General features: G+C 49.3%; 1 protein-coding gene across 1 annotated transcript in view; it reads left to right on the forward strand.

The window, feature by feature from the left end:
- Window positions 1–217: 217 nt before the first annotated feature.
- The window catches only part of SLC12A8 (solute carrier family 12 member 8), a 47,385-nt gene continuing 30,065 nt past the window's right edge, over window positions 218–17,537 (forward strand). Inside the window, exons 1-5 of the mRNA XM_072931988.1 lie at window positions 218–1,446; window positions 4,826–5,042; window positions 5,768–5,914; window positions 8,730–8,921; window positions 11,320–11,551. Of these exons, the coding sequence (XP_072788089.1) occupies window positions 4,971–5,042; window positions 5,768–5,914; window positions 8,730–8,921; window positions 11,320–11,551 (643 nt within the window). The 5' untranslated portion in view covers window positions 218–1,446; window positions 4,826–4,970. The remainder of the gene's footprint in view (window positions 1,447–4,825; window positions 5,043–5,767; window positions 5,915–8,729; window positions 8,922–11,319; window positions 11,552–17,537) is intronic.

Below are 17,537 nucleotides of genomic sequence, written 5' to 3' on the forward strand. Positions count from 1 at the left end.
TCCTGTGATTCTTTCCAGTGCAGAGACTATTTCCCAGAGGAGTGTTCAGCAGTGGCAAGTGGCAGTAGCAGCTGGCCCAAGAAACATTTAGTTCTTGCCAGGTGTGTACATGTATGTGGGGAGGGCACGGAAGTACCTGCGAGCAGACTACAGGGCTTGGTCCCCAGGGAATTAGTGACTCTTCATCATTGCTGCAACAAATGCGAGATAGTTATTTCAGATTTTTCCTTGGCCCTCATGATGGGAGAATCTGGCTGAACCTGTTCCCTGGTAGTTGTAGAGTGTAAAAAGAAGGGAGTGGAGGAGAGCTTCCAAATATTCCAGGAATGGGATGTCCCGGGGAGCTATCCATTGAACTGGGATTGTTCAGCTTGGAAAAGGTGCTTAGGGGTGACCTAATTGCAGCCTTCCAGCACCTGAAGGGAGCTTAAAGGGAAACTACAAGAGCATGTAGTGACAGGACAAAGGGGAATGGCTTCAAACGGAAAGAGAGCAGGTTTAGATTAGATACTGGGAAGGAATTCTTTACTGTGAGAGTGGTGAGGCACTGGAAGAGGCTGCCCAGAGAAGCTCTGTGGATGCCCCATTCCTGGAAGTGTTCAAGGTCAGGTTGGACATGGCTTTGAGCAACCTGGTGAAAAGTGGCTGCCCAAAGCAGGGCAGTTGGAATCAGGTGATCTTTAAGATCTCATCAAACCTCAGACAGTCTGTGATTTCCTCAGGTTTCATCCTCCTTTGAGAAGCCACCTGTCTTTTCTGAATTCTTGCTTTCATTTTCTGCCACTTGCAGAAATTTGTGGTTTTGTTCAAGAGTAGAGGCTTGTTCATACTTTGGCTCTGCAGGAATATCAGAACAGGTTTACTGGATTACATTAATGTCTTGTATGGATCCTTTTTGAAAATTAAAATGGCTTTAACCCATTTTGGAAGTAAATCAAAGTGTACTACACGAACTCTAAGGAAGGGTGGCTGGCTCTAGATTTGATCCTCTTTCTATTGAGACTGTCCAAAATCCTTGCCTTTAATTCAGGTGGAGCTTTGCCTGTGCAGGGTCACAGAATTTCTTGGCAGCCCAGAGCTGGGAAGTTCGACTGGATCGACTTCCTATTGAAACGTCGCTATGCGGAATCAGAGCCCCCTTTCCCCTTGGCCGGGTTCTCTTCGAGCAGCCGCGAATTGCTTATTTGTTACTGATTTTGTCAGACTCCTGAGAACTGCAGACCGAGTGGCAATCCGCTCCCAGCCCCTCACGATTTCAGTTCCCGCCGCTCGGCGCTGCGGGCGCTCCGGGAACCGGCGTGTCCCGCGCCCGGCCCGGGCTGGGCAGGCGCTGGTGCCGCCGCGGGGCGGGCGCGGGGCCCGGGCAGACGTGGCAGCGCCCGGGGCCGCCCCGGCGGGAGGCGGCGCCGCGGCAGCCGGCGGGAAGGAGGGCCCGGGAGCCGCCAGGTGAGCGGGGTCGGCACCGTGGGGACACCCCCGATCCGGGATGGGGACAGGGCTGAGCCCCGGGGGCCTCCCGGGAGCCAGGCAGGTGGCGCCGGGCTCGGCTTGGCTTTGCCCGCTGCTCCCTCCGGTGTCGCGGCGGCTCGGTCGGGGCGGGAGGGAGGGAGGGAGGGAGGGAGGTAAACGGAGGAGAGGAAAGCTAAAAAGTGAAAATCGTGCTGAGGGCGAGGAAAAAAAAAAAAAGGTAAAAGAAAAAAGAAAGGCTAATTAAAAGGGGCGTGGGGAGGAAGTTTAAAAAAAAAAGGTAAAAGAAAACCAGAAAAAAGGAGATAGAAGAAAAAAAGAGAAAAAACGGGGGAAAAAAAAGGGGGGGAAAAAAGGAAACATTGAGAGAAAGTGAATTTAAAAAAGGACAAAACAAACAGAGGGAAGAGGGCACGGGCGAGTCGCACCGCAGCCCGGTGCGGCTCTGGCCGCAGCCCCCAGGTGTTGGCTGTGCCGCGGCCTCTGCCAAGCCGAAGCTCTCCGGCCACACCGAAAACTGAAGTTGCTGGGGAGAATCCGGGCTCGTTTCTCACGCCTGGCGTTCCGCAGCCTTCGTTGCTCTACGAAATGCGAATACAAAACGGGCAGTAAATGAGTAACTGGGAATAGCCAAGTGCTGCTCTGTGTGGCGTCACCTTTGTTGCACCGACGGCTGCTTCATTTCCCTTTAATTCCGCTTTCCTAAAATACTCCTAAATTAAGTGTTTTTAAGAACTTGACCCGGAGAGGAGTTGAAGGGATTTATTAAAACTAAAATGCAGTTGGCTGCTGTGTCCCTTGGGAGGAGAGGCTTTAGGAGCACCTCCTCTGGAGGGGACCGAGGCTTCGGAGGTCGTGGGACCACACGCAGTTGTGCTTGGGAAGGTGTTAACCTTTCCTCTTCAAATCAGCCAGCTGCTGAGTAGCTCAGAGCAGCTTTAATGTGACGATTAATAAAACAGTGCTTTGAAAGGATATGGAGGGCACAGAAATTTAATCTATAAGAATCTGGTTTTGCAATTAGATATAGAAGTGTTGCAGGAAAAGGAGATGAGCCTTTGTAATGTTTCTGTGAGGTTTGCTAATGCACTTCTGCTCTCTTGAGTGCTAAATGGTATGGAAAGATTAAAATAGACGTTTGTCTTTAATTTATAGACTGGTTAGTATATTTGGCAGAAACTTTAGGAAAAATAACAGCAACTTACTTTCAAGTTAGAGGCTCACTTGTATTAGGGAAAATTGAGTCTGTTTAGTTTCTTTATCCTGCTGGTGTGTGTAGCAGAAAAAGCTTCCTTAGGATTGGTGACCTAGCTACAAAATAGTACCCAAAAATATCCCTGTACTCTTAAGAGTGCTACATGGGGCAAGAGGAGGGCACCTGCCCCAAGGCCTTTCCACTCACAGACCCTAAATTGCAGAAATACTTGCATGTTGATGGATTGGGATGTGGCTGTGAGCTCGTTTGTTCCGCTCCCACTCCTGTGCTTTACACCCCCTTCTGTGTTTGACTTGGCTGCCTTGTAGGGACCATTGAATCCAGTTATGGTGGGATGTAAATAATTACAGAATTGGGTAATAAGATTTTTAGGCAGTTGGAAATGCCACAGAGGAGCAGCAGTGCAGCGGCAATTTCCTGGGATTGTGGAGGAGGAAGATCTTACAGCAAGGTGAGCAGTAGCTGAGCAGAAAGAGCTCTAGAGCACAGGGCAGGAGAAGGATTCTAAAGCAGAGAAAAAGGAAGGAAATTGTGAAATAAGGGGATTTAAATGTCTAGGCAGGTAACATTTCTTGCTAGGTGTGCTTCATGTCTAAAATCCATGTGTGCAGCCCTTCTTTCTGCATTTGGCAAGTTTCAGGTGGGTAATATGGGTGCATGACACTTACCCAAGTAATGTCACACACCAGGCACACTGAGGGAGTCACTTTAGCTCTGAGCTACTCTAAGGGGTTGGAGCCACCTCCTTCTGACTCTCTTGGTGGAGGGGTTTAGGAGAGCAGGGGGCCACAGAGCTGCAGCCTCCCTTTTCTCCACATCTAGATGGGACTGCTGTGGCAGACTGGAGTTAGGATGACCCCAGTGAATGCTTTACTGAATGAAATCTCTAGGACTGCAGTAGGGATTCTTAGAAGAACATGGCTATTCAATTGTAATCTTGTTTCACGTTGTGTATTTTCTTCCATTTTTTTATTACTGTGGTTATTTGAAAAAAAAAATGAGCTTTGTTTCTTTAGGGTTCATCTGCTTCTGCTGCTTTTGCCCTGCTTGAAGCCCCAGTCTCACTGAAATAGCAACGATTTGTGATATTGTAACGGGTTATTTGCTGTAGGAAATGTGGAGGCAGCAGCAGGACATCTGTGAACTCTCATGGCTTTGGTGCTGCTTAGCTGGCCATGTGGGCAGGGCAAAGAAAAACCTCCTGTGCTGGTCATTGTACCCCAGCTGCAGGAGACCTTCTGCAACTGAAACACTGTGGTGGAGCAGCATCTGCTTTGGTTATTTAATACTGGTTATTTCAAAGTAGACTAATAAGGGCAGGATGGTGAAAGGCATTCAGGCCCTGGTGCAGAAATCCCCTGTGCAACAGGCAAAGCACATCTCTGTTGGGTTCCTGCCCTGAGCCTCTGATTAATTTGGTCTCTGGTCTCAGGTAAGGTGTCCAGGCCTTGGAACAAGCCTTGTGTGATCATGGTTGGTTCTTGTAAGCATGTGGGCTCAGCTGGCCAGTGAATTACCTGCCTCAGGAGAGCAAATGATCCAGACAAGCTGCCTTCTCCACATTTGTGGAACAAGGAACTCCCCTCTGGCTGCAGCCTCTTTGTCTTACCTAGGCATGTTGTACTGTACTGAGGAGTAGCCAAAAGTTCTCTCTTGCCACCTGGTGTGGGAGACTGTGGGTGACTGAATACACTGGCAGGACCTTGGTCTGCAAAAGGTACAGCTGAAGGAGATGTCAAGGCTGTGAAGTGATGAGTGGTGCTGGGAAGTGAATAATCCATGTGTCCTATGGCACTGGAGCACAGGAGCATGCAATGACATTACCAGGCACCAGATTTAAAACCAATGAGAGGAAATGCATTTTGCAGACAGCACTGTGGAGCTGTGGAGCCACGACTACAAGATGCTGGGGTTAGGTTTGGAAAAGGCTACCAAGGACTGTTAAATGTGTGGCTGATGGTGGAGCCTGTGCTGGGAGCAGGGCTTGGGAGGGTGCTGGGTGAGCATTGCTCTTTTCTTGCTGTGGTGTCACTCTGGTTCAGCATCTGCTACAAGCTGCTACTGACTCTGTGGACAGTGGCCTTGTGCTTTGGCAGACTAAGAAAGCAGCAGTTGTGTCCTTCATCTTTCCTGCTTTCACAGTAAGGCTGGAATAAAACCATGAATCTTCTACAAGGGAGGACCCAGCCCTGCAGGAATTGGACTGAGCTGAGCTTCCACTCCAAGCAGCTTTGCCCGTGGCTGTGTTAGAGCTGTGCTTTGGGTGGGCGGAGGTAGCGCAGAGGAGATGATGTTCAGCCGGAATGCTGCCCGAAGCGAGGGATACGTCCAAGAGCTCTTCCATGAAGAAGCACAGCAGGTATGTCAGAGATCCATTTCCTTTCCCAAATTTCTATCTCCATGGCCTCTGCACTCCTGGTCATTGCTGTGCAAGGGAACAGGACTGAAGTAACAAAACTGCCCTTCGTTTTGCTGTGTATGTCTGTGGTGTATGACTTAGAAAGGGAAAGAGGAGACTTGATTTCCAGAGGGCAAGAGGAAGCAGTTGCCATAGGAAAACTTCAGTTTCCCTGGAGTTTCAGATCTTGGTTCCAGCAGCTCTGGAAAATCACTGTGCTCCAAGACTCAGAGCCCCATGTCTCCTTGAGAAGCCAAGGGTCCTGATCAGATATGACTGTGATGGGAAAACCATCTTAACCTGCCCTGTTGGTCCGAGCTGGTTTGTCATGTCCTCTAAGGGACTTCTTGTGGTAGGGACAAGAGGACAAGCACCCTGTGTTGCTGCAGGCTCTGTGAAGGACCCTTGAATGGTGCTGTTGGTTGATGCATCGGGGTTAATTCACTGAGGCCCAGTAGGGCTCTGTTTCTGCTTATCCTACAAGAATATAAACAGAGTATTGTAGGGAGCTGTCTCTTTCAGGGCCCAGGCATCCCAACAACGTTCATCACAGGGACAACTTGCAGTAAAGGAGTGTCTTAGCAGCTGTTGGTGGCCATCCCCATGTTGGTAGCTGGCTGTGGCACCACTTGTGCAGCCTGCCCATAAAACACGAGTGGTAAACGCCAGGCTTTGCTTCTCTCTAGGTATCTCAAACACAGACCAAGCCCTGGTGGAAGATCCAGCTGTTTGTATGGGAGCCGGTGCTTTTTGGAACATGGGATGGGGTCTTCACCTCCTGCATGATCAACATTTTTGGAGTAGTTCTTTTCCTGAGGACAGGATGGCTTGTGGTGAGCAAGTACTGATTTGGTTGAATGTTTGAATAGGCATTTTCCTCTGCCCTCCCTTACCCATCACCACGCAGGTGTTTTTGATTCTATGCTTTTTATTTTAGATGTTGCTCATGCCCTCTGGTATTTTGTAGTTTTTCAAAAAGTTCCACTAAAATGTGCAGCTGAAGTGGTCTTTGTGCATGGTTTCCTATCTTAGCTTTCAGAATGAGAAAGGAAAACACAACAACCAACCTTGACAATGAACAGAGACACTCTTGTGTCATGTTGTTGAGGAGATTAGCACTTTTCAGGTAAGGTAGTTACAGCCACTCCTCCATCTTCCCAACACCACTGAAAGAGGTCTCTTGCAAACATGCCAGTGTTGGAGTTCCTGATTTTTTGAATGAGGAATCCTCAGTCAGGTGAAATTGTCATTGCTATCAAAGGATCTTCCACTGCTGGGTCCTTGATCGTATCTCACTGAGGGTCAGAGACTGGAATACTGTCCCCTCCTGATGCAAAATACTGTATTATGCCTCAAAATTTCCCCTTAGAAGAAGTTTCCCCAGAGATGGATGGGATTTGAGCTTCAGGCAAGTTTTTTGTCACAGGCATGGTGGACACCTTCCAAAAGGAGCAGGAAGACAGTTGGAGTCTGCACTGAAAATTGCTTTGCTGGAGGTCTTGAGGGGAGCTGCACTTGTTGTGGTTGAGAAGTTGGGATGATTTTTTAGCTTAATTTTCCTTCTGATTTTATTTCCTCCACATCTCCTTTGAAAGCAAGTTACTTCTGGAGCAAACACAAATATAAACAAAGCCAGTGAATAAAAGAAAAACAGAACCAGCTGGAAGTTAGCATGAAAGGGAAGGGAGGAGAAGTCAGGGTTGGCAGAGGACAGTCATATGTCGAGCTATTCCCAGAGTCAGGCTTTTGCTATAAATTTCCAGAGCTGGAGCTGGGGCTGGTGAAGCTTTGCAGTTCCAGGGGACCTAATCTTGCTGAAATGTTCAACAAGGATTGCTGCTGCACTAACCCCTTCCAGCATGCATGCATAAATAAGCATCAGTGCTTAATGGGGGTTTTTTCTTCCCACTTTCTCTGCTTGCTATTGTTGCTGTGAGTCCAGCATTCCCCCTTGGTCTTAGTGTTAACCCTTTATTCTGTAGGAACCATTGGATTGCCCATTAATAGCTGCTAAAACCTGGTAGCACCTTTCTGGAAAAGCCCAAGGCTAAGTGAATATTTGCATAATGATTGCTTAGCTGAAGAATATAATGTTTATTAACCATTTAACCTGGGATAAGCAGCTGAAGAAAAAGAACAATTATCCTTTTAAAAAGAAGTATGGGGTTGGGGTGGGCTGTGGTGCTGACCCAACCACAGCTGTGTTTATAGAAATCCTTGGCTCTGTTCCCGACTGACCAGATAACACCCCTGTCAAAGGCAGCAGAATGCTGAACCAAAATAGGATTTTATGATGACACCAACATCCTGGATATGTTTCTGTTTTTTCACAAAAAAAAAAAAAAAAAAAAAAAAAAAAAAAAAAAAGAGAAAAGGAAAAAGAATCTGTGATTTCAACCAACCCCAGAGCAGGGAAGCAACCTTTTAGTGCTGGTGATAAAAACCCCATCATGGCTAGCGTGACCTCAGAGATGAGCATTGCCGGAGCAAGGTTGGAAGGAAGGGATGTGGACATGGAATATGAGTAAAAGGAAGGGAAGCCAGATGTTAACAAAGCCCTGGGCACTGGAGGAGACTTCTGAGATTGCTGTGCACTGGCCTGAGCGATTTGTCAGCAGGGGAAGGTGGGCTGGAGCACAAGGGAAAACACCTGACCCTGGAAAATAAATTACAGCAAGAGAGTGGGAAGGTCCTAAACTCTGAAGAGTTCTTAAATTCTTTTGGAGGTACTATGAACCTTTTCTTTCTGAAAATCTGATCCTACGTGGCAAACTGAACCCACCCAAAGAAAGGGGTTGTGCTGGCACTTAAAGCCACCAACCAGGACCTGCAGCTGTGTTTGTTCAGAGACTTTTTCTCTTTGCCACACACTGGCGAGTACAGCAGCTCCTCCTGGAGCCCTCCCTCTGCCCCAGGCAGGAAGGGTTGGTTTTTTCCCATGGGGCTGAATCCTGTGACGAAAAGTCTCCTGAGCCCAGGCAGGGTGAGAGCCACCTGCCCCTCTGAGTGCACCCCGCAGATCAGGGCCGGCGCACGCTGCTTTATGAGAGTGTGATTTATCGATTTATCTTCCACGCTGCGCTGCCTTTGGGGTTTTGTTCTTTGGCATCTCATTGTTTGGAGGGATCAGAGCTTTCAAAGGTAAATGTTCTGAAAAATTAAAATGCAAGCTTGATGCTGTTAATAAATCAGTCATTGCAAATCCCAGGGGTTCAATTTTGAAACTACTTTTTGTTATGAAAGTTTTTTTTTTTTTTAAAGTATGTCATTCTAAACCATGCGGACAGGCAGTGATCCCCTGACTATGGTGGCTGAATCATTGTTTAACCTCATTCCTTTTAAACCAGTGGACAAAATCAGTGATTCATGGAGGAGCCCATTGACAGAGCAGAACCTGCTCATGCAAAGGTCTGCCCAGCCCCAGGCTCAAGGACAAGGCAGGTTCTCATCAAAGGGGTGCTAATAAAGGCTCTAAATTTGGCAATCAATTATCTTAATTAGACAAGTAGGGGTGTCTGTCTGTATTTCTTTTAATCTGTAATGACTCCAGATTCATAGACCACTAGTGACTAGAAGTGGTAGGTTCTTATTCTGTCCCAGCAGATTGGTGTGAATTAATCTTAATTTGATTTCTTTTTTTCATTCCAGGGAAACACTGGCATTGTAATGGGCATGTTTCTGGTGTCCTTTGTCATTCTGGTTGCCCTGGTGACAGTCTTATCTGGAATTGGGGTGTGTGAGAAGTGCACCATTGGAAGTGGAGGAGTCTACTCCATGATTTCCACTGTCCTTGGAGGTCAAGTAGGGGGCACCATTGGCCTCCTCTACATTTTTGGCCAGGTAATTTAAAAAAAACCTTTTCAAAGAAAATTTGGAAACTTTGTGATGCAGATATTAATCTTGTGCTGTCTTGCTGCAGAAAGTTAACATTTCAAGTAAAATCTGGGTAATGCTGCGCTGTGCTGGACAACATAGGAGAGCATCACAGGGAGCTCTCAGCCCCACGCTGCTCCCCAGGAGCGAGCCTGTGCATGGCAATGTGCTGCCTGGCATGGGCCACATGGTGTGGGAGCTGAGTGTCTGGACAAGCCGTGCAGGACATGTCCTCCCATCCCAAATTACCCCATTGCCAGGACATGCCCTTGCTGGCGGTAGACTGAAATCAAAGGAAGCAGGAGAGGTCAGGATGGCCAAGCAAAGCTCAGTGCGTGGCTGTGGACTGGCAGGTTGGCCTTGGCATGCTCCACATACCCTTAGGGATCGGGCAAGCCTTGGCTGCTGCTCTGTAGGAGCCAGTAGAAGTGGAGCTGGTGTGGGAGGAGAGCTGGTCAGGGGTAAGGGCCACAGCTAATTGACTTCTTGTGAGCCAAAAGTCACAGTTCTGGATTCTCTGAAAGATTCCAAGGAGCTTTTGTGGTGGTGAGGCACAAAAATACACAAGTAGTCTAAGTAGTCTACAAAAAAAAAAAAAGGAAAATAATCACTTAAACCTGCAGTAACTTAACCCTCTCCCCCCATAAAGATGTTATGACAGTATAAAATGTGGTGAGCAGAGAAGCATTTTTATGGAGGTTTGTTTTTAACTGACTGGCTTACAGCAATCTCCAAAACCCCTGAACAGCCCCCAAACCAAAAATAATCCCCCCCTTCTCCTTTCACTCCAGATTAAAAGCAAGTGTCCATAAAATATGAACTGAACCCAGTTACAAGCCAAGATATGGAAATGGGCCACACATGAGAATCCTTCCTGTCATATTTTCCACTCTTGCTCTCTGAGAGGACCCTGTCTGGGAAAGCAGGCAGGTTGCAGCCTGTCCTGAGGGTCGTAAAAACTGGGCTGCAGCAGCCCTGGCCCCTGGCTTGGCATCCCGTGTGCACAGGGGCTGCGGGATGGGAGCTGGCAACTCACTTAGAATCGCTTTGCCTGCCCCCAAAAGCTGCTTATGCCTTTCCTTTCTCAGCTGTGCTTTCTGCCCAACGTGCCCTACACCAGCTGCAGCATGATCCTCTGCTGCAGGATGCTCAGGGAGAGCTGTAACCTCTGTCATAAGGCAACTGCTGCCAGAAACGGGGTATTCCCTATTCCCTGCTCTGACTGGGGCAAGTGGGGAATGACTGGCATGTGCTGCAGAGGAAGACTCTCAGCATGTAGTTCCCCTGATCTAGGTGTCTGCCTGTGATGGAAGTGAATCCTCCAGGATCTCCAAGCTGTAGGTCCCTAGTCTGAGCATCTGCATGCCCTCAACCTTGCTGAAAACCACACAAATCCTGCAGCTCCCGGGTACGAGCCAGGCTGTCCTGAACACCCTCAATGGAGCAGTGCTGGGTCAGCCCCAGGTGGGGGATCTGCAGTGAATGAGGGCTCTGCTCTTGCTGCCTTGGGTGGGGGTTTTGTCCCTTCCAGTCGTGTGGGAGCTGCACATGCCTCAGCTGTGGACAGGGGTGGTGGGGTTGCAGGACCCAAGGTCACACCAGCCATGTCAATGCATCTGTCTGCCCCAACCTGCTTTTCCAGGGGTGCCATGCACTGGAAAGGGTTGTTGCTGGAGTGTCAGCTAGTGGGAATTTCTGGTGTGAAACATCCTGGTGTTTTGGGTTGTTGTGCTGCAGTAGTGTTTGAGCCTGTGCTGCAGATGTCCTGTCCTGCAGGCTCTTGGGGCAGAGTGTGTCCTGTCCTGCTGCGAGGCAAACAGGCAGCTTTCCTGGGAGCCCAGGGAGGCACAGCTCACACAATGTACTCTCCTCCAAAGTGCAGGCTCCATTCCAGCAGCGAGATGGGGAGCTGGTGAAACGTCAGAGTTTGCACCCAAACTAAACACTGAATTAAGAATAACCCCCGGGAGGCAGTGGAGCGAAAACAAAGGGCTGCTCTTCAGGCAGGTGTTGAACTGGGACCCTTTCCTCCAGAGGAACAGAAGAAGGGGACAAACAGAAGTTGTCTCATCCTTTTCTCTCTCAGAGAAGCCAGTGTAGTTTCTCCTGGAGTGTTAATAGAGGGTAGATGTTACGCTGGAACCCAGCCTTCCCTGTTTGCCCAGCAGTAGCTCTGCTGCCTTGGCAGTGTGCTGTCCTACAGCAGTAAGGTTTGGTCCCTGCAGGCCAGAGTATCATTAAAGCCTGTACTGTGACAGCCAATGTCTGTCTGTCGGTCTGAACAGAGGCCCCCACAGCCTGGCATGGGGCTGTGGATGGGGATCCCCTTTTTTCCCCAGGGCACTCACAGAGCTGTGTCCCTCAGTGTGTTGCAGGTGCCATGTACATCACTGGCTTCGCAGAGTCCATCGCAGGTGTCCTGAGCCTCAGCAACATCTGGGCAGTGCGTGGCATCTCCCTGGCTGTCCTGCTCGGCCTGCTGGGAATCAATTTGGCTGGGGTGAAGTGGATCATCAGGCTCCAGCTCCTGCTGCTCTTCCTGCTGGCTGTCTCAACGCTGGACTTTGTCATTGGGTCCTTTACACATCTTGATCCAGGTAAAACGGGGGGTTCATTGCATTGGGGTCAGCAGGCATTAGTTCCCTGGGGTTTTCTCTTTAGCTGTGTTTGTGAAGTGACACTCACTTGGACAGTGGTAGAGTTCAGAGCTTCCAGTTGTGCCCCCTGTCCATTGGTACTTTTAGAGACAACCCATAATTTTGCAATGAGTGTTTCCAGAGCATGACTGAAGATGCCTTATTAATTTCAGTGTTTAACACCAGGGATTGAGCTCTCAATTTCTGCTCTTGTTATGTTTCATTTGGAGGTTTTCTAACAACAGAGAGCATCAGTGTTTGCAGTGTTCTTTGTAGCCTTCTGCTGCCTAACTCAGCACTGTGCCCATGAAAATGGAGGATTATGAATTTGAGCTGTGGAGATCTTGTCTGGAGACCTCTGAGGTCACTTAGACCCTGGCTGTGCTGTGCTGTCCACTGTGCTGGGCCTGCTGCCAGGGCAGTGCTGGGGATCCGAGGAGGAGCTGGGTGAGGGCAGGGGACTGCTGGGGTTTCAAGGACCCGTGAGTGGGAGTTCTGCTAACTTTTTCCAGACTGAGTTCAGCCTGCAGTGACAGCTGCAGCTCGGGCAAGGGGGAGGTTCAGGGCTCCCACCTGCAGCCCTGCTCACACCAGGTCCTGTTCCCTTTCTTCTGTCTGTTTGCTGGGAAACACATTGCAGGGCAATAATGAAGTGTAATTAGCTGAGTAAACAGAAAGTGTCTCCTTTTTCTTGGCTTCCTCTGTGTCCAGCAGCACCTGGGGGGTAGCAAGTGACCTACTAAAGTGAGTGTAAGGAAAGATCTTCAGTTTTCATTGATAGCTGGGCTGGGTAGCTGGAGGTGTCATGTGTCACTCACTCGTAGCACCGATGGCACAAGTGTCATGATGCTGTTTCATTTTGTGCTGCTGCTGTGGTGTGCAGGGATGGTGGCGTGGGGACAGAAGCAGCAGCTCCCCTGTCAGACAGAGCCTTATGGAAAGGCATTTACACTTTATATTTAGTATGTAGGAAATGCCTCAAATGAAAGCCTGTGAAAGTTTCAGCAATACTTGTAAATGAGAATGAAGCAAGCACAGTTGTGTTGCTGTGGCGTGTTTTTAGAGAAACCAAGTGACCTGCCCCAAACAGCTGTGTTCCATAGGAAGTTGTTTTCTAGAGGAAATAGGGCTGGGGAGGAGTGTGTTGTATTTTTGGTGTGCTCCTAGTAGACCTTTCTAATAGTAGAGAAAAATGAATACTCGAGGTGAGACGAGATAGTAGGAAAGTGAACATAAGACCAGGAGGAAAGAATTAAAGGAATACAAATGTCAGCAGGAAATATACCCAAGTGGAAGCCAACATAGCTGTATTTGATCTCCTCCACTGCTAAGCACCGTCATTTTCTTCTGACAGAAAATAGAGAAAGAAGGGAAATGAGGTGGCTGAGATTGCAGATGCTGCAGTTTAGCCATGGCTGACTAAAGAAAGGAGGGTTTCCAGTGCAGGGAAGGGATGGGGCTGATGGTGGCCAGACCCCAGCCCCTACCCCAGAGCAGCGCTGCCCTAGGGTGGGACCTGCGGCCCGCAGCTGGCAGGGACAGCTCTGCCTTTCGGTGCTTCCATGCTGTGGTTTCCCTCCCAAATCCTGCATTTCCCCAGAAGGCCTCTGAGTGGTGTGTCAGCACCGAGGGTGAGCGCCGGCTCCGGGAGCCTCCTCATGTGCTGTCGCTTTCTGTGCCACAGGGATGGATGCATGGATGGATGCATGGATGGATGCATGGATGCCTGTCTCTTGGGACTGCACCCACCAGCAAAGTATCCCTCCTGCAAGGAGCCTGCAGCTGGGACATGCAGGTGGTGCTGCAGCTCCAACCTCCAGAGGCAGCTGCTGACAATGGCAGAGTGCAGTGCACCAGAGCCCAGCACCAGGGGAAGCGTTTGAGACCCCTTTGAGGTAGGCATTCCGCTGATCAGCCCTCCACAGCCCTCAGGAGCATGCAGATGTTTTCAGTTTGGTTCTGTGGCTGCAACAGGAGCTAAGATGCAAAGGCAGCGTGCGGGGAGAGGTGGTTTTTGAGGCTGGAGCTGTGAGCTGCATTGTAGCTGACAGCTTGTCTGGGTCGTGTCCTTGTTTTATGACAAGTTTATGGGGTTTCAGTTCACAGCCTTGGGTCTCAGTCTCTGACTCTGTAAAATGGGCCTTGTGCAGCCATCCTGCCTTTTCTGTCATGGCAGCCTTTTCCCTCACTTAACATTCCCAAGTGCTGCGCACACACGAAAGAACTGCACATCTGCCAAGCAGCAGTTACTTGAATTTAAATAATCTCCAGGAATGCCTGTCCATCTTGAAGGTCTTAACTGGCTGCCTTTGTGTGGTTGGGCTGGGTGGAGTCCCCTGCTCTTCTCCCCATTCCCGCAGCTCACACCCAGGCACACACCAAATCGGATATTATCCAAGCACTCACTCCCTTCCTGTGGTTTGCCTTTATTTTTAGTCTGAGGACGGAGCATGTTTACACAAAAGGGGGCTTCTCAGCAGGGCTTCCTGCTGCTCTTTCTCCTTTTTTTTTTTTTTTCCTCTCTCTTGCTGTGGCTCGCTCCTGCTCCAAGAGCCAGCTGGGCTCCTACAGCCAGGAGCTGGGGCTGGAGGAGCTGAGTGCCTCCAGCAGACAGGGACTGATCTGGGTCACTTGTTCAGATGCTGCTGATCCCTCTGGGCCTGCCAGGCTGCTTGCTACCAGGCTACCCTGTCCCTCTGCCTGGCCCCCAGGGATTTTGCTCCTTTCCACAGGCTGCCTGCAGGGTGGGGTGGGACTGATTTTTTGGAGTTAATCCTAAATCCTCCCTTGGCTTCAGCCGGCACTTCCCCCGGGGCTTGGTCACAGTTCCAGGCTGGGATCTCTGCCAAGGGTGGGTAGCGAGGAGAGGGGCTCCCTGTTCTGTCTGAGAACCAGCCTGGTTGAGCTGCCTCTGGCCACCCAGCTTAAAGTTCAGTCCCTCCTCCAGAAGCAGAGACCCCTGTGGTCCTTCCTGCAGACAGGCGACATCCCCATTTCCTCTCTCCCTAGCACAGGTTAGTGTTTTTAGCAAACCTGACACAGGTGAAATGAAATCAGTCAGTGCTCGACTTCTCAACCCATCACCAAGACCCAGCACTAGCTACAAATTTTCACGGTAGCAATTGCAGGGTTGTTTTGGCTTGTGTATGGCTGTGTTTTAATGATGGAGGTCCATACCACAAAATCGACCTGAGTTATTTTGGGAGGAGCAGTGAAAGTAGAGGAGAGGATGCTCCTCTCGCTGACCAGTTTCTCAGAACTGTCTGTGAAACTTTCTGGCCTTTTCACATCCTGAACATTAGAGTCACGGAAAAAAAGAAGATAAGCCGTCCGTTAATGCCCACTATTTTATTTTCCTAGCATATCTCTGCTAATTTTTGTGTAGGGTGACTCCCAAATACTCCCTTTCAATTAGGCGCCTGCTTTCCTGTTTTGGCAGTGGCTCCCAGGTGCCCTGTGAAAGCAGAGCGGCTGTGGGAGCTCTTGAGGGGGGCATCACTGGGAGGAGGGCTGGTGTTAATTTGGTTCTGCTTTGATGGGGAGATGAAAGGAATCACAACATGAGTGAAAGAGGCCCAACAACAGCCTCTTAAATGCCTGGTGGGGGTGAAAAATAAATTATCTTGTTAGTAACTCAGTAAGTGCATCCCCTTGGGCTGGGATTCCCCGGTCCTGCAGTAGATGGTACCACGTGGCTGGGGTGAGTGTGGAGCTTGGCTGTGTGGGGCTAAACCCCTCTCCTCAGGCTGGGAAATCTGAGTAGTTAATTTCTCAGGGATGCAGGGAGGTTTGAGAGGCATATTGCTGTCAGGGTGCTTCTGCTTGGGATTATTTTCCATGCAAACCACATCCTTCATGTCACTTGCTTGGGTTTCAGCTTCCCTAAGCTGCTCACACAGAGCCCAGGAAACTAATTTATCATTTTCATTTATTCCTCTGAGGACAAGTGCTTTGGAGGATTCATCCCCCTCCAATGTTCTATGGCCAAGCTGGGGAGCTGATGCTGTCCTGTGGGTAATGCTGGTGAGGATTTGTGGGAGATGAATTTTGCCTGGAGCTGCTCCAGCAGACAGGGAACCTGCAATTGCTGAAGGGATTTATGTATATAGACACTCTGGTGTTGTAAAGATGCCTCCAATGCTGCCTCTGGGGCTTTGATGGACTGAATTAATTAAAAATATTCCCACAGGTTGAATATGAAATTGATCAAAGCATCCTAATCAGGGGCTTCTGCTTGGCTCTGGGTTGTTTTATTTTATTTTTGGGCACAAGGGGTGTGCCCCAATATCATAAGAGAGGGTGCAGGAAGGATGTGTGTGTCAGAAGATGATCTGCAGCAAATCCCAGAGGCTTTATCCAGGCTGATTGCTGACTTCCTGGCCTGAGACACATCTGGAAACTGGCATCAAATCCCAAGTAGAAATCATTGTGCAAGCGGCAGGAGAAAAAAAATAAAATCCCACTTTGCTACTGAACAAGGTACACACCGTGGTGAATAAAGGCAGGGGGCTGCTAATACACTCTTTATTTATTAAAAAACATGGGATTGCTTTTCCCAGGTTTTTCCAATTATAGTGCATTGAATGGCCCTGACATCACTCTTGAGTCGGGGCCAGCCTATTCAACAGTCTGGCTAAGACATTTATTAACTGGTTACCTGCCAATTGTCTGGGCTAGGAACTGCGGGACAGATGCGTTTTGGAAAGTGATAACATTGTTAGAGGCCTTATTTAGATAGTGGGAGGAAAGCTACACCACTCTGTCCAGGTTCTCTGAAGCAGGTATTTAAAGCAGTTTATTTAGAAGAAAAAAAAAACCCAAAGCAGTTAGTTTGAGATGTAGCCCTGCTGCCCTGTTTGTTGGTAGGTTTTCACGGTGTTTCCCTGCTGGAGGACATCCAGCAGTAGGACTGCATTGAGGAGCAGCAGTCTCGATTGCCGGCAGATGTTCAGGTTTCAGCACAGCTGCTGCACCCGGGGCTGGGGCTGGCACCCCTGTGTCCCTGCCCTGCAGGATTCCCGAGGCATCTCCCAGGAGGTGGGTAAAGAGGGGAGGAGGGCTCAGGGTCTGCGCTCCCGCCCTCCTGCTCCTACTGGGCTGCACTGGGGATGGGTGCCATGTGCATCTAATCTGCTCCTAAAAGTTCCCAGCGGTGGATCCTTTGCCGCATCCCTGGGGACCCTGCTCTAGTCACAGCGATGCCAGGCTAACTCCGTCTCCCTGCAGCCTAAACCCACTTTTTTGGGTCTCTTGAGGACTTGGCACAATCCAGTGTCCTTCCTTTTTGCATTAAAGCACCTTGCTTGGAAGACCTCTGGTGCTCTTCAGTCTTTTCTGGGCTGCTGCATCTGAGCAGCCATGGGCGTGAGCAGCCCTCTGCCCCGTGCTGCTGGGGATGAGCAGAGTCCTGCCTCCCCCAAGACCCCAAAATGTGCCACTGAACGGTGCTGTCATGTACTGGATGGCCCAGGTCCACTCCTGGAGCCAGGAGAGGGTTTGCTGAGCTTGTTACAGGTTTAAACTTGCTCAGTAGGAAATAGAGCTCCTGATGTACACAGGAGGTTCTGTACGCATTGATTTAACCTTTAATTGCTTCGCTGTTTGCCTGTGAAGCAATGCTAAGCTCATCTTCCTAGAACTTGCAAATAAATCTTGAAATACCTTGGCTGCCTTTGTTCCCTGCTTGACTCTGCCTTCACGTGGGGTTTCCCCATCCATTCCTCCCATAAAACCTCCTGTCCAGGCTCTCCTTCAGCAGCAACTTGTTTAATGCTAGAAAATGAATAAAGCTGACTGGTTTGACGGACATAAATATCATCCCACAATGTCTCCCTCTCTCCTCATTGCTGTGTTTGGATGAGACAGCTTTATTTAATTGTATTGTTTTTTTTTTTTCTCTTTTTTTTGGTGCCACCATATAACAATTTTCATTGGAGATATTTTGCCT

Source organism: Taeniopygia guttata, chromosome 7 (genome assembly GCF_048771995.1).
Source record: "Taeniopygia guttata chromosome 7, bTaeGut7.mat, whole genome shotgun sequence".
NCBI lineage: Eukaryota > Metazoa > Chordata > Aves > Passeriformes > Estrildidae > Taeniopygia > Taeniopygia guttata.